This window comes from Chiloscyllium plagiosum, chromosome 34 (assembly GCF_004010195.1).
Source record: "Chiloscyllium plagiosum isolate BGI_BamShark_2017 chromosome 34, ASM401019v2, whole genome shotgun sequence".
In the NCBI taxonomy this organism is placed as follows: Eukaryota; Metazoa; Chordata; class Chondrichthyes; order Orectolobiformes; family Hemiscylliidae; genus Chiloscyllium; species Chiloscyllium plagiosum.
In genome coordinates, this window is record NC_057743.1 from 20,422,182 (window position 1) to 20,433,250 (window position 11,069).

Below are 11,069 nucleotides of genomic sequence, written 5' to 3' on the forward strand. Positions count from 1 at the left end.
GAGACTCGGGTTCAATTCCCGCCTCAGGCAACTGTCTGTGTAGAGTTTGCACATTCTCCCCGTGTCTGCGTGGGTTTCCTTCGGGTGCTCCGGTTTCCTCCCACAGTCCAAAAATGTGCAGGTTAGTTTAATTAGCCATGCTAAATTGCCCGTAGTGTTAGGTGAAGGGGTAAATGTAGGGGAATGGGTCTGGGTGGGTTACTCTTCGGAGGGTCAGTGTGGACTTGTTGGGCCGAAGGGCCTGTTTCCACACTAAGTAATCTAAATCTAAAAAATCAAAATGTAAATGCCAAGTATCAAATCTACCCTATCCCATGCTGCAATGAGTGACGACCCAAACCACAGAAAGATCCACCTATCTTTACACAATTCTCTCTTTTCAGACATATCCCTAATCTTTTGTTGATTCCATAATTTAGGTTGAAATTCACTTGTTTCTCACTTCTTTCCAGTCACTTTTCCTCTGAGACACTGATGCGATTTGATGTAGCAAGAATCCTTGTCTTTCTATCCCACTCTAATCTAAAGGCATTGTTCAAAATCGCAACCTTTGTTACTATGAACTGTAAGCTATGATCACACCTGGGGTCTTAGTGAATCCCAGCTTTTAATAAATAACGTCAAATCATTTGAGATCTGTGAAGACCAAAAAGATTAATTTATTTTCAGAGTCACTTGATTACAAGCTATCCCAGTAACAAATCATCACTGTTTATTCATATTATGAAAGTCAAAAGTTACAATAAGGAGGGAATTGGCAGTGTAGATCCCAAAATATTTCTCAATGAATGCTGTGAAACAGCTGTAGTTTAATAGGCTGATTTAAGATGGATTTTTCAAATTTTAATAAAAACAATTAAGACAATATCATTGTAATCAAGAAATGTCTTGCAATGTATAGATGTCTGCAAATTATCTCACACAGTATATCCAGTTGTAACTGAGGTTTTTGCATGTAAAAGACTGCACGTTCCAAATCCTTTAAAGTTTGAATTAATAGAAGACATTTAAGTCTTTTTCAATAATAGTTGCACTGTGTGAGAAAGCAGTTAGTTATCAAATTATTAGAACAAGTGATAATCAATGTGAGTTAACATTAGCAATGTAACCTAAACACCATACAAATCTTAGTGATACTTAACGTTGGGTAGAACACAGAGCATCTCAAAGAGCAGATTGGCAGCTGTCAAAGCCGTGTTACCTGAAAGATACAGACTTGTGAACGTGTTGAAATAAATTACTATATACCCTTCTCCCTAAGACTTTCCTTTTTATACTATGTTAATATTTATCAGCATTACCTCTGTTAATGGTGGCATTAAAGTGTTCTTTCTTATTTCTCAAAGTTATATAGGCAAGATAGTTTTCATGGCTAGTGTTATCGGGCAAACTTGCCAATATGCTAACAACAGGGATGCCATTCACAATTATTACTTTTAATTCACAGAACACTTGTATGCCACCTTACCTAAATTTACATATTCGCCAAAACTGTTTGACAGTGCCTCACTCAGAGGGCAGCTCCTCCAAAAAATGCTGCATTCCCTCCGTTCCACAATGGAATGCCAGTCACGATCATTCACTAAAATCCCAAAGTGGAGTTTGAAACTACAATGTTTTGATTTAGTGCTGACAGTACAACCAAATTAATCAAGCTATCATCGACACCTACTTTTTTGTGGTAGTTGATAGTAACCCACAGTAACAACAATACAACATTTTAGCTTTATTTTCTTACCAGAAGTATCGTATATTGGTGAAACCTCAACCAAGTCACAACCGACTACTTTCATTCCCCGACAACCCCGGATGATTTCCAAAGCCTGTTAAGACAGTCATTTTTCAATTCTTTCTTATAATTGTTTTTTTTTGTGAACAAGCAGAACTTGCTTTTATTTAATACTGCACATTATTAAATTTTAAAAGTCCGTTCCCACAACAGTTTTGCAATTCTGTGAACCTTAGATACTTGAATGACTAGCTTTGTGGTAGATCAGCAGATGGGAACATCTTCATGTAAGTCATATGCAAGGTGAGAAGTTAGGCTCATTGAGAGATTTAACATGTTAAATTCTTTCTGCAGAAAAATGGTCAGAATATCTTTAAGTGTGTTTGTGCATTCTCAATTCTAATTATAGATTTACAGTTTGAAGTACCACTCAGGAATTCCATTTATATTTAGACAAAATTAATTTATAAAATTTGTTTATTTTAACAGTTTCAAAGTAAGACATAACTTCAATCCTGTTGTGTATGAAGGCAGCAAAATTGTCTCTTCCTGTGGTCCTTACCTCAAACTTTTTTTTTGTTTCTCTGTTGTTTTTGTCTGTGTCTCTATTTTTCTCTCTGACTGTTGCTTATCTTTTCACTGTTTTTCTCTATTACTTTCTCATTTTACTCTGTTACTCAATGCCTGGTTACCTGCTGGGCATATCTCCATTATACTTGCCTCTCTGTTTGCACTGATGGTCCCTGGGCTTGTTACTCTCCTTTCTTGGGGTGTCTCTGCTTCCCGCTTTCTCTCTATTTGTTATTATCTGTTTTGTATTAATTTGTTCCTGAACAGATAAACCGTGCGCTGTCTAAACCTAGGCTCTACTCACACCTCTAAAACATAGAATTTCAAAATAAGCTAATATGCTCATCTTATTTTAGCAGTTATGTGAACATAAGCAGCCAATAAGATAGTAGTAATGCCACTATTGTAGTAATACAAAAGTAAGGCAAGTGCTTTGGTGTAACAGTTAAATTCTACCAGTGGCACGGTGAGATTTAAAAATAAATTAATAAAGTTTAGATCTAAAAGTTAGTCTTGGTAATGGAACCATGAAACTACAATTGATTGTTGCAAAAACCCATCTGGTTCACTAATATCCTTTAGGGAAGGAAATCTGCCATCCTTACTTAGCCTAGCCTACATGTGACACCAGACCCACAATAATGTGAGTGACACTTGACTGCCCCAAAGGCAATTCAGGATAGGTAACAAATGCTGGCTTTTCCAGTTAAACCTACATTCCATGTAAGCAGAGGAAGAAAACTCAGAACACCCTGTGACTGTAGAATTTACAGATGTACTTGAATAAGTGATTAAAGCATAGTATCGCAGCTTCTCTCTGTTAAGTTGTGTTTCTGTACAGTGGGATACTCTTGTTCTGCTCACTTACCTGACTGGGTTGAAGACCTGCAATCTCTGGAGTTCCAGTACCAGGAGCAAAGGCGGGATCCAGGGCATCAATATCAAAACTAATGTACACAGGGCCATTCCCCATCTGCTGCCTCACCTCCTTCATAAGGGGAGCAAGGGATTGTAACCAGCAATCCTCTCCAGTAACCACCCGAAAACCCTAGAAATATTAAAAACTAAAATGAAAAGTGTTGATGAAGAAGGTTTTTGCTTGAGTAATAACAGAATCAAAATAATTTCTCTACTGACTGTTCCAATGCAAGATGAAGATCTAAGATGGAAATCAGGATTCTTAGATCTCCACCTTCTCAATTTGGTCAGCTGTCTCTTGGGTTTTGTGTTTGTGCACAGCAATGAGAAAGCCCTCCCGTGGAAATAAACACCCCGAATTAATAGCAGAGGTTGACTATTTTTCAAACAAATGGCATTCAGTTTTACTTGTGTATTGAGCTGGAGCTGAGTCACCCCTATAACATGGTTCTTAGTTGAGAGTTCATGCTTGCACTTTGTTGATATTCTATATTCCCTGTCAATGAGGGAACAACCATTTGATGGAATGCTCACTTTATGACCAATCAAACCTAAACACATAAATAAAAAGCGGGCCATACCACCAGTGCTTCATCTGGAGGCTCATTGATGACGTTACCTAGTATGGTGATAAAATGTCTGAAAACAAACCTTCCAGCTCACTGAGCAAACCTACACCCAGAATCTCAGCCTGAGCTACAAATTTTCTCAAAACATTTGATGGAATGTTGTCAGGTGAATTGAACTCTTTTGCTTTCTGACTAAAAGGGAGGTTCACCCTCAGCTATTCCCATTTGCATTGGGAATGGTTTTCAGATGCCTAAATTCCTGAGCTCTTGAGCACTCAGCATTCTGACATGGAAATATGTTGACAGTCCTTCAGGGTCATTGTTAAAATCCTGGAACTCCTTTCCGAATGGCACTGTGTATTTATCTCCGTCACACTTGTAGGTACACCACATCAATTGTGGAGGTTCAAGTCAGCAGCTCAGTGACAATGAGGGATAGGGAATATGACCCAGTCAGCAATGCCCACATCCCATGAGTGAATAGAAAGTTCTTCCCTTAATGTCTCTATATCTCTCTCTTTTAAGATGCTCTTTAAAACATAAGGTTAGATCTCACGGAATACTAGGAGAACTAGCCATTTGGATACAGAACTGGCTCAAAGGTAGAAGACAGAGGATGGTGGTGGAGGGTTGTTTTTCAGACTGGAGGCCTCTGACCAGTGGAGTGCCACAAGGATCGGTGCTGGGTCCTCTACTTTTTGTCATTTACATAAATGATTTGGATGCGAGCATAAGACGTATAGTTAGTAAGTTTGCAGATGACACCAAAATTGGAGATGTAGTGAACAGTGAAGAGGGTTACCTCAGATTACAACAGGATCTGGACCAGATGGGCCAATGGGCTGAGAAGTGGCAGATGGAGTTTAATTCAAATAAATGCGAGGTGCTGCATTTTGGGAAAGCAAATCTTAGCAGGATGTATACACTTAATGGTAAGGTCCTAGGGAGTGTTGCTGAACAAAGAGACCTTGGAGTGCAGGTTCATAGCTTCTTGAAAGTGGAGTCGCAGGTAGATAGGATAGTGAAGAAGGTGTTTGGTATGCTTTCGTTTATTGGTCAGAGTACTGAGTACAGGAGTTGGGAGGTCATGTTGCGGCTGTACAGGACATTGGTTAGGCCAGTGTTGGAATATTGCATGCAATTCTGGTCTCCTTCCTATCAGAAAGATGTTGGGAAACTTGAAAGGGTTCAAAAAAGATTTACAAGGATGTTGCCAGGGTTGGAGGATTTGAGCTATAAGGAGAGGCTGAACAGACTGGGGCTGTTTTCCCTGGAGTGTTGGGGGCTGAGGGGTGACCTTATAGAGGTTTACAAAATTATGAGGGACCTGGAAAGGGTAAATAGGTAAAGTCTTTTCCCTGGGGTTGTGGAGCCCAGAACTAAAGGGTATAGGTTTAGGGTGAGAGGGGAAAGATATAAAAGAGACCTAACAGGCAACTTTTTCACAGTGAAGGTGGTACGTGTATGGAATGAGCTGCTTGAGGAAGTGGTGCAGGATGATACAGCTGCAACATTTAAGAGGCATTTGGATGGGTATACGAATAGGAAGGGTTTGGAGGGATGTGGGCTGGGTGCTGGCAGGTGGGACTAGATTGGGTTGGGATATCTGGTCGGCATGTCCGTATTGGACTGAAGGGTCTGTTTCCATGCTGAACATCTATATGACTCTATCACTTTGATCAAGCTTTTAGTTACCTGTCTTAGTAGTTTCTCATGTAGCATGGAGTCTAGCTCATTTGAATACATTCCTCTGAAGTGCCATAGACTGGTTTACGATGTTAAGGATACTAGGTAAGTGCACATGTCAGTAGTTACAGATCAATATTAATCTTTTGAATTATATAATTATCTATGTCAGTGAACCACTTGTTGTACAGACAAGAGGAGTCTTGGGTTCAATACTTATTCAGAGTTTGGTTGATCTTAGCTGAGACCCTCTAGCTCTGGGGTGGGAGGGATAGTTAGCCTGCGTCCCTAATGGTTTTCAAGAGGCTCTTGTTCTTGTTGGGTAAGCACAGGATGAAGTTCAGCTGTAGTCAAACGGCCTCCCAGCTTGCACTGTATAGCTACACAAAAGGACGATGGTATCTACATAAACACAACCCAGAACATGAAGAAAAAGAGAGAAGGGACATAGGAAAATCATGATTGGCAAAGTCCAGTAGCCAGTTCACCCTGTCCAACCCTCCAGCTGTGGAAAGAAGTTTTAGAGGAGAGAACATTAAATACAACAACAAATACATCTCATTACTAAATAAGCACTACTGCAGTTAGGCGGTAGTGTGGGGGTAATAAAAAAAGAAAAAAACCCCAAAATATATATCACTAGGAGATTCAGAATGTCCTCAGTAAAAAAGAAAAAAAAATCAGGAGATTCAGAGTCTCCTCAGTTTAGGAATAAAAAATCTCATTACTTGTTCTTTGCTCCAAAGGTAACCATCTGGTTCGTAAGTAGAACCGCGGAGCCCAATCTGTACCACACGCTTACAATCGAGCAGTCCCTCATCCACACAGCGCCTGAAGGGAGTTCCATGATAGATCTTCTCTCCTAGGGCAATATCACTTGTGTCAGCGTGTGCATCAACGTGAACCAAACCTACTGGACCGTATCTGATCAAAACAGAACAACAAGAAATCGTGATGAGACACAGCTTGCAACCAACTGGAGCAAAGAGCAAGCAATGAGACTTTGATGTTTTGACAAGCCTTCATTCCAGCTCCTCCTCTGCCAGTTGTTTCTTTAGTATTTACTTTCCCAAACAAGTGTTCTATTCTTTGATCTGTTTCTTAAAGAAAATGCCTGGAAAGGTAACATTAACTTCAGGCCAGTTCTTAAAACAGTTCAGTGACCTGCCCTAGTGAGTAGCTAAATCCAAGAAGGTCTCCATTCAACTTGGAAAGCAGTGATAGTGATGCAATTGGCTTCAGTGCCTAAGGTCACATAATAAACAAAGTTTATGATCCTCATTATTATCCATTGTTGAAAGCACATGTCGCAGGGGATCAGGTCAACTGTGATGCTCCTCCTGGTAGAACATCCATTCTACAAATCAAATAGTAAAAGGCCAATAGCTATCAAAATGAGCCCTAACACAGCTAATTAGATCTGGAATTGGCTGCTTGGCAGAAAACAGAGTATGACGGTTAAGGGATGTTTCTGTAACTGGAAGCGTGTCCAGTGGACTTCAACAAGGATCAGTATTGGGGGCACATGCTACCTGTGGTATATGTAAATGATTTTGAATGTAGGAGGATTGTTCAGTAGTTTGCAGATTATATGAAAATACTGGTAAATAGTGAGGAGGAAAGCCTTAGATTACAGGATGATATAGATAGGCTGGTCAGATGGGTTGATCAATGTCAAATGGAATTCAATCTGGATAAGTGTGAGGTAGGCAAGGTTGGGCAGGACAAACAAGACAAGAGAATATGTGATAGAAGGTAGGACCCTGGGAAGCACTGAGGAAAAGAGGGACCTTGATGTGCATCTCTGTTTGTCCCTTAAGGTAGTGGGAGAGGTGGATAAAGTGGTTTAAGAAAGCATATGGGATACTTGTCTTTATTGGCCAAGGCATAGAGTTTAAAGGGAGGGAGGTTATTACTGGAACTGTATGAAACATTGTATGCAGTTCTGGAATCTAGATTATCGGAAGTATGTGATTGCATTGGAGAGAGTGCACAAGAGATTTACCAAGACATTGTCTGGCTGGAATGTTTTAGTTATGAAGAGAAATTGGACAGGCTAGAGTTGTTTTCCTTGAGACTGAGGGGAGTGAATATGATTGAGATGTATAAAATTATGAGGGGCATAGGCAGGGTAGATAGGAAGGAACATGTCCCTTTAGTGCAGGGTTCAATTACCGGGGGCATAGATTTAAGATAAGAGGCAGAAGGCTGAGAGAGGGAGAGAGGTTTTTGTTTTTCACCCATAGGGTGATGGACATCTGGAACTCACTGCATGCAAGGGTGACAGAAGCAAAAACCCACATAATATTCAATAAGTATTTAGATGTGTAGTTGTGGTGCCAAGGCACACATGGCTATGGGCTAAGTGCTGGAAAATGGGATTCGAATAGTAAGTAGGTGGTTGTTTTTGACCAGCGTGGATATGATGAGCCAAAGGGTCTTTTTCTGCACTGTAGGCCTCTATGACTTAGAACATTCAGGAAAGGAGAGGAGGGGAGAAAATTGAAGGGCAAAATAATATTGAAAATTCAACTAATTCTTCCCATTTTCTGTCAGAATTTGTTTTAAAATGTAGACTTTGCTAGTAATCAAATTTGGCAACAATTTTGATTTTGATTTGGCACACCAGCACCACGTGGAACATGTTTACAGCCTAGCCCATTCAAATGATCAAGTGGCAGAGTTTCAGGCAATAAGACGTCCACCCTGTCCCATGATGCTCTCCAGAACAGGTGCAAGACAGTTTGGATAAAGAGCCTCACACCTTTGATAGAATTCAGCAATTATTATCAAAATGTTCAATAACAACATGAAATGAGACTTACTTTTCTGCCACTGACTGCAATATGGGATATGCTATCGTGTGATCACCACCTAGGCAAAACAGACATAATCAGCAATTTGACCTGCAGTACAAAAAGATTTAAAATTCTCTTTTCCTCTTTTCTTCTGAATATTATTCCATTGTGTCTCCTATTCCTCCCTAACAGCTGTTGACCGATGCCAATATGTAAGATCATACCCAATGTCAAAGGTATACAGCCTGTGGACACGATCTTCTTGAAAGCTTTCCTGATCATCTTGCAGCTGTCCTTCAGGTCATAAAGATTCACACTGACGTCACCGATATCAGCCACCATCAGAGATTCAAAAGGAGCTGCCCTGGTGCCACTATTGTAGGCTCTGACCATGGCCGACTCAGCTCGGATATGTCGGGGTCCAAACCTAAATGTAAAAGCTGAAATGAAAAATTTCCTTCCCTCATTGTCATATAATGACGCTGTAAAACAGAATCCCTCAGACAATGTAAAAACTTGGAACTTGATTTTGCCGATTTGATCTTTAAACCCTGAGATCATATTGCTCAGCGGCTCTTGATCACCATCAAAGACTTCCAGATAAGAGTCATTCTTAAGTGCTTAAGCCTTGGAATTTTTGATTTACATCTATCCCTCATCTGAAAAGTAGGCAGGAGATGAGCTATATTATCAATTGGCAATTTTGTTTTTCTTTTTAATTTGCTGTAGGACAGTATCTAAAGGCAGCTGAGAGAACTGTTGAATTCTACAAACATTTAACAGAGAAACCTAGAAGATAAGAGCAGGAGGAGGACATTCAGCCCTTCGAGTCTGCTCTGCCATTCATCACAATCATGGCTGATTGTCCAACTCAATAGCCTAATCCTGCTTTCTCCCCATAACCTTTGATCCCATTCACACAAGTGCTATATCTAGCCGCCTCTGGAATACATTCAATGTTTTAGTATCAACTATTTCCTGTGGTAATGAATTCCACAAGCTCACCACTCTATGGGTGAAGAAATGTCTCCTCATCTTCATCCTAAATGGTCCAGCCTAAATCCTCAGACTGTGACCGTGGTTCTGCACACAGCCACCATCGGGAACATCCTGCATCTCACCCTATCTAGTTCAGTTAGAATTATCTTATTCTCTATGAGACCCTCCCTCATTCGTCTGAACTCCAACGAAAAGAAGCCTAACATGGTCATTTCTGTCCTTATAGGTCAGTCAAACGTCTCTTTATGCCATTAGATAAAACTCTCCCTTGCAAATATACGTTGTGTAATTTTAAATGAAGTGATATAACTTGCTTTTCCCAAGCTTTAAGTTCATATCTCCCACAATAGATACAGCAACTTCACAACCTTCCAAGGGAGGTCAAAGGTGAGGGCAGTGGAAGAAAAATAAATACTGCTCTCGCAAATAGGGTTGTGCTGTTCAGACAACATATGCACATTGTCACTATAACCTGTTCGTTAAACCTGAGCATATTTATTTCGTTTGGCATACCCAGGATTAGTGACAACGACTGATTGTCCATTTATTAATAGCTTGTGACCTACCTGGCACCGGGCCGGTTCGAGGTGCCGATGTCTAGAGGAACCCCAACAAAAGCAGCATCCAGGCCCTCTGAGGAGTCCTGCACCGGGAGGCGCATCATGGAACAAATTCCCACCGGCCGAGCGATCTCGGCGGCGCTTGGTGGCACGTTAAACCGAGACGAGGAGGAGCTGCAGCGAGACACAGTCTGCAAAAGCTGGACGTGGCGATAGGCTGGCCTCAGCAAAGAGGGCAAACAGCGCAGGAGAAGCCGCTCCATTCTCGACAATGAAGTTGGAAATCCCTCGGGAGGTTTAAAAAAGGACAGGCGAACTCTGCCCAGGGCAAAGTTTCACGGATGAATTAGCCAGTCACATTGACGCCTCCCTCAGTGCCTTGGAAGTGGGACAGCTGCCGAGAAACTATAGCAACCGGATACCATTAAGATAGGTCAGTTTTGTCTCTGTAGCAACTCCACTTAGGCATCAGAGTTTATTTAAAGTAAGTTTCTTTTTTTTGGAGCAACAAACTTCCCAATTCTAATCTGAAACAAGTGACCAACCCCCAATGCACCTGCCAACATCACTCTGAAACTTTTTGCAGCCCAGTTCTGTCTGAATTGTCTCCCTCCCGTTCTTCTTGACCCCGCTACACTCTGAGGTCTGCAGATGCTGGAGATCAGAGCTGAAAATGTGTTGCTGGAAAAGCGCAGCAGGTCAGGCAGCATCCAGGGAACAGGAGAATCGACGTTTCGGGCAAAAACCCTGAAGAAGGGCTTATGCCCGAAACGTCGATTCTCCTGTTCCCTGGATGCTGCCTGACCTGCTGCGCTTTTTCAGCAACACATTTTCAGCCCTGCTACACTCTGCCCAAGGACCCAGGAAAACAGACTTACATATAGGTGAAATAATTACAAACTCGCCCTAAAACTGCTACTTGTCCCACTCTCTCCTAAATACATCTGTTTGTGTAAAGCTTAACTGAAAATATTTTTTTCTCTGTACTTACAACAATCGTTATTAACAATGTTAACTGATCATATCCCTCACTGTGTAACACCCCAGTCCAAAGGCTTTCACAGTATGACTTCTGGAATCTGTTCAGATATTTTCCAACAGGTGCCTTATTACACTTTGGTAAAAACAATGACTGCAGATGCTGGAAACCAGATTCTGGATCAGTGGTGCTGGAAGAGCACAGCAATTCAGGCAGCATCCGAGGACAGGCAAAATCGACGTTTCGGGCAAAAGCCCTACA

At 41.1% G+C, this 11,069-nt stretch overlaps 1 protein-coding gene across 2 annotated transcripts; it reads right to left on the minus strand.

The window, feature by feature from the left end:
• Positions 1–639: 639 nt before the first annotated feature.
• Positions 640–11,001, minus strand: agmat (agmatine ureohydrolase (agmatinase)). 2 transcript variants are annotated; one of them, XM_043675769.1, is made up of 8 exons: positions 10,821–11,001; positions 9,836–10,234; positions 8,495–8,697; positions 8,298–8,346; positions 6,201–6,396; positions 3,168–3,347; positions 1,739–1,823; positions 640–1,201 (listed from the first exon to the last, which is right to left on the minus strand). In XM_043675769.1, exons 2-8 carry the CDS (start codon positions 10,090–10,092, stop codon positions 1,128–1,130), a joined length of 1,044 nt encoding a protein of 347 aa, XP_043531704.1. In that variant the 5' UTR covers positions 10,093–10,234; positions 10,821–11,001; the 3' UTR covers positions 640–1,127. The 2 variants fall into 2 exon arrangements, with proteins under 2 accessions (XP_043531704.1, XP_043531705.1); XM_043675770.1 differs by lacking the exon at positions 10,821–11,001 and having other exon boundaries at positions 9,836–10,520.
• Between the last annotated feature and the right edge of the window lie 68 nt (positions 11,002–11,069).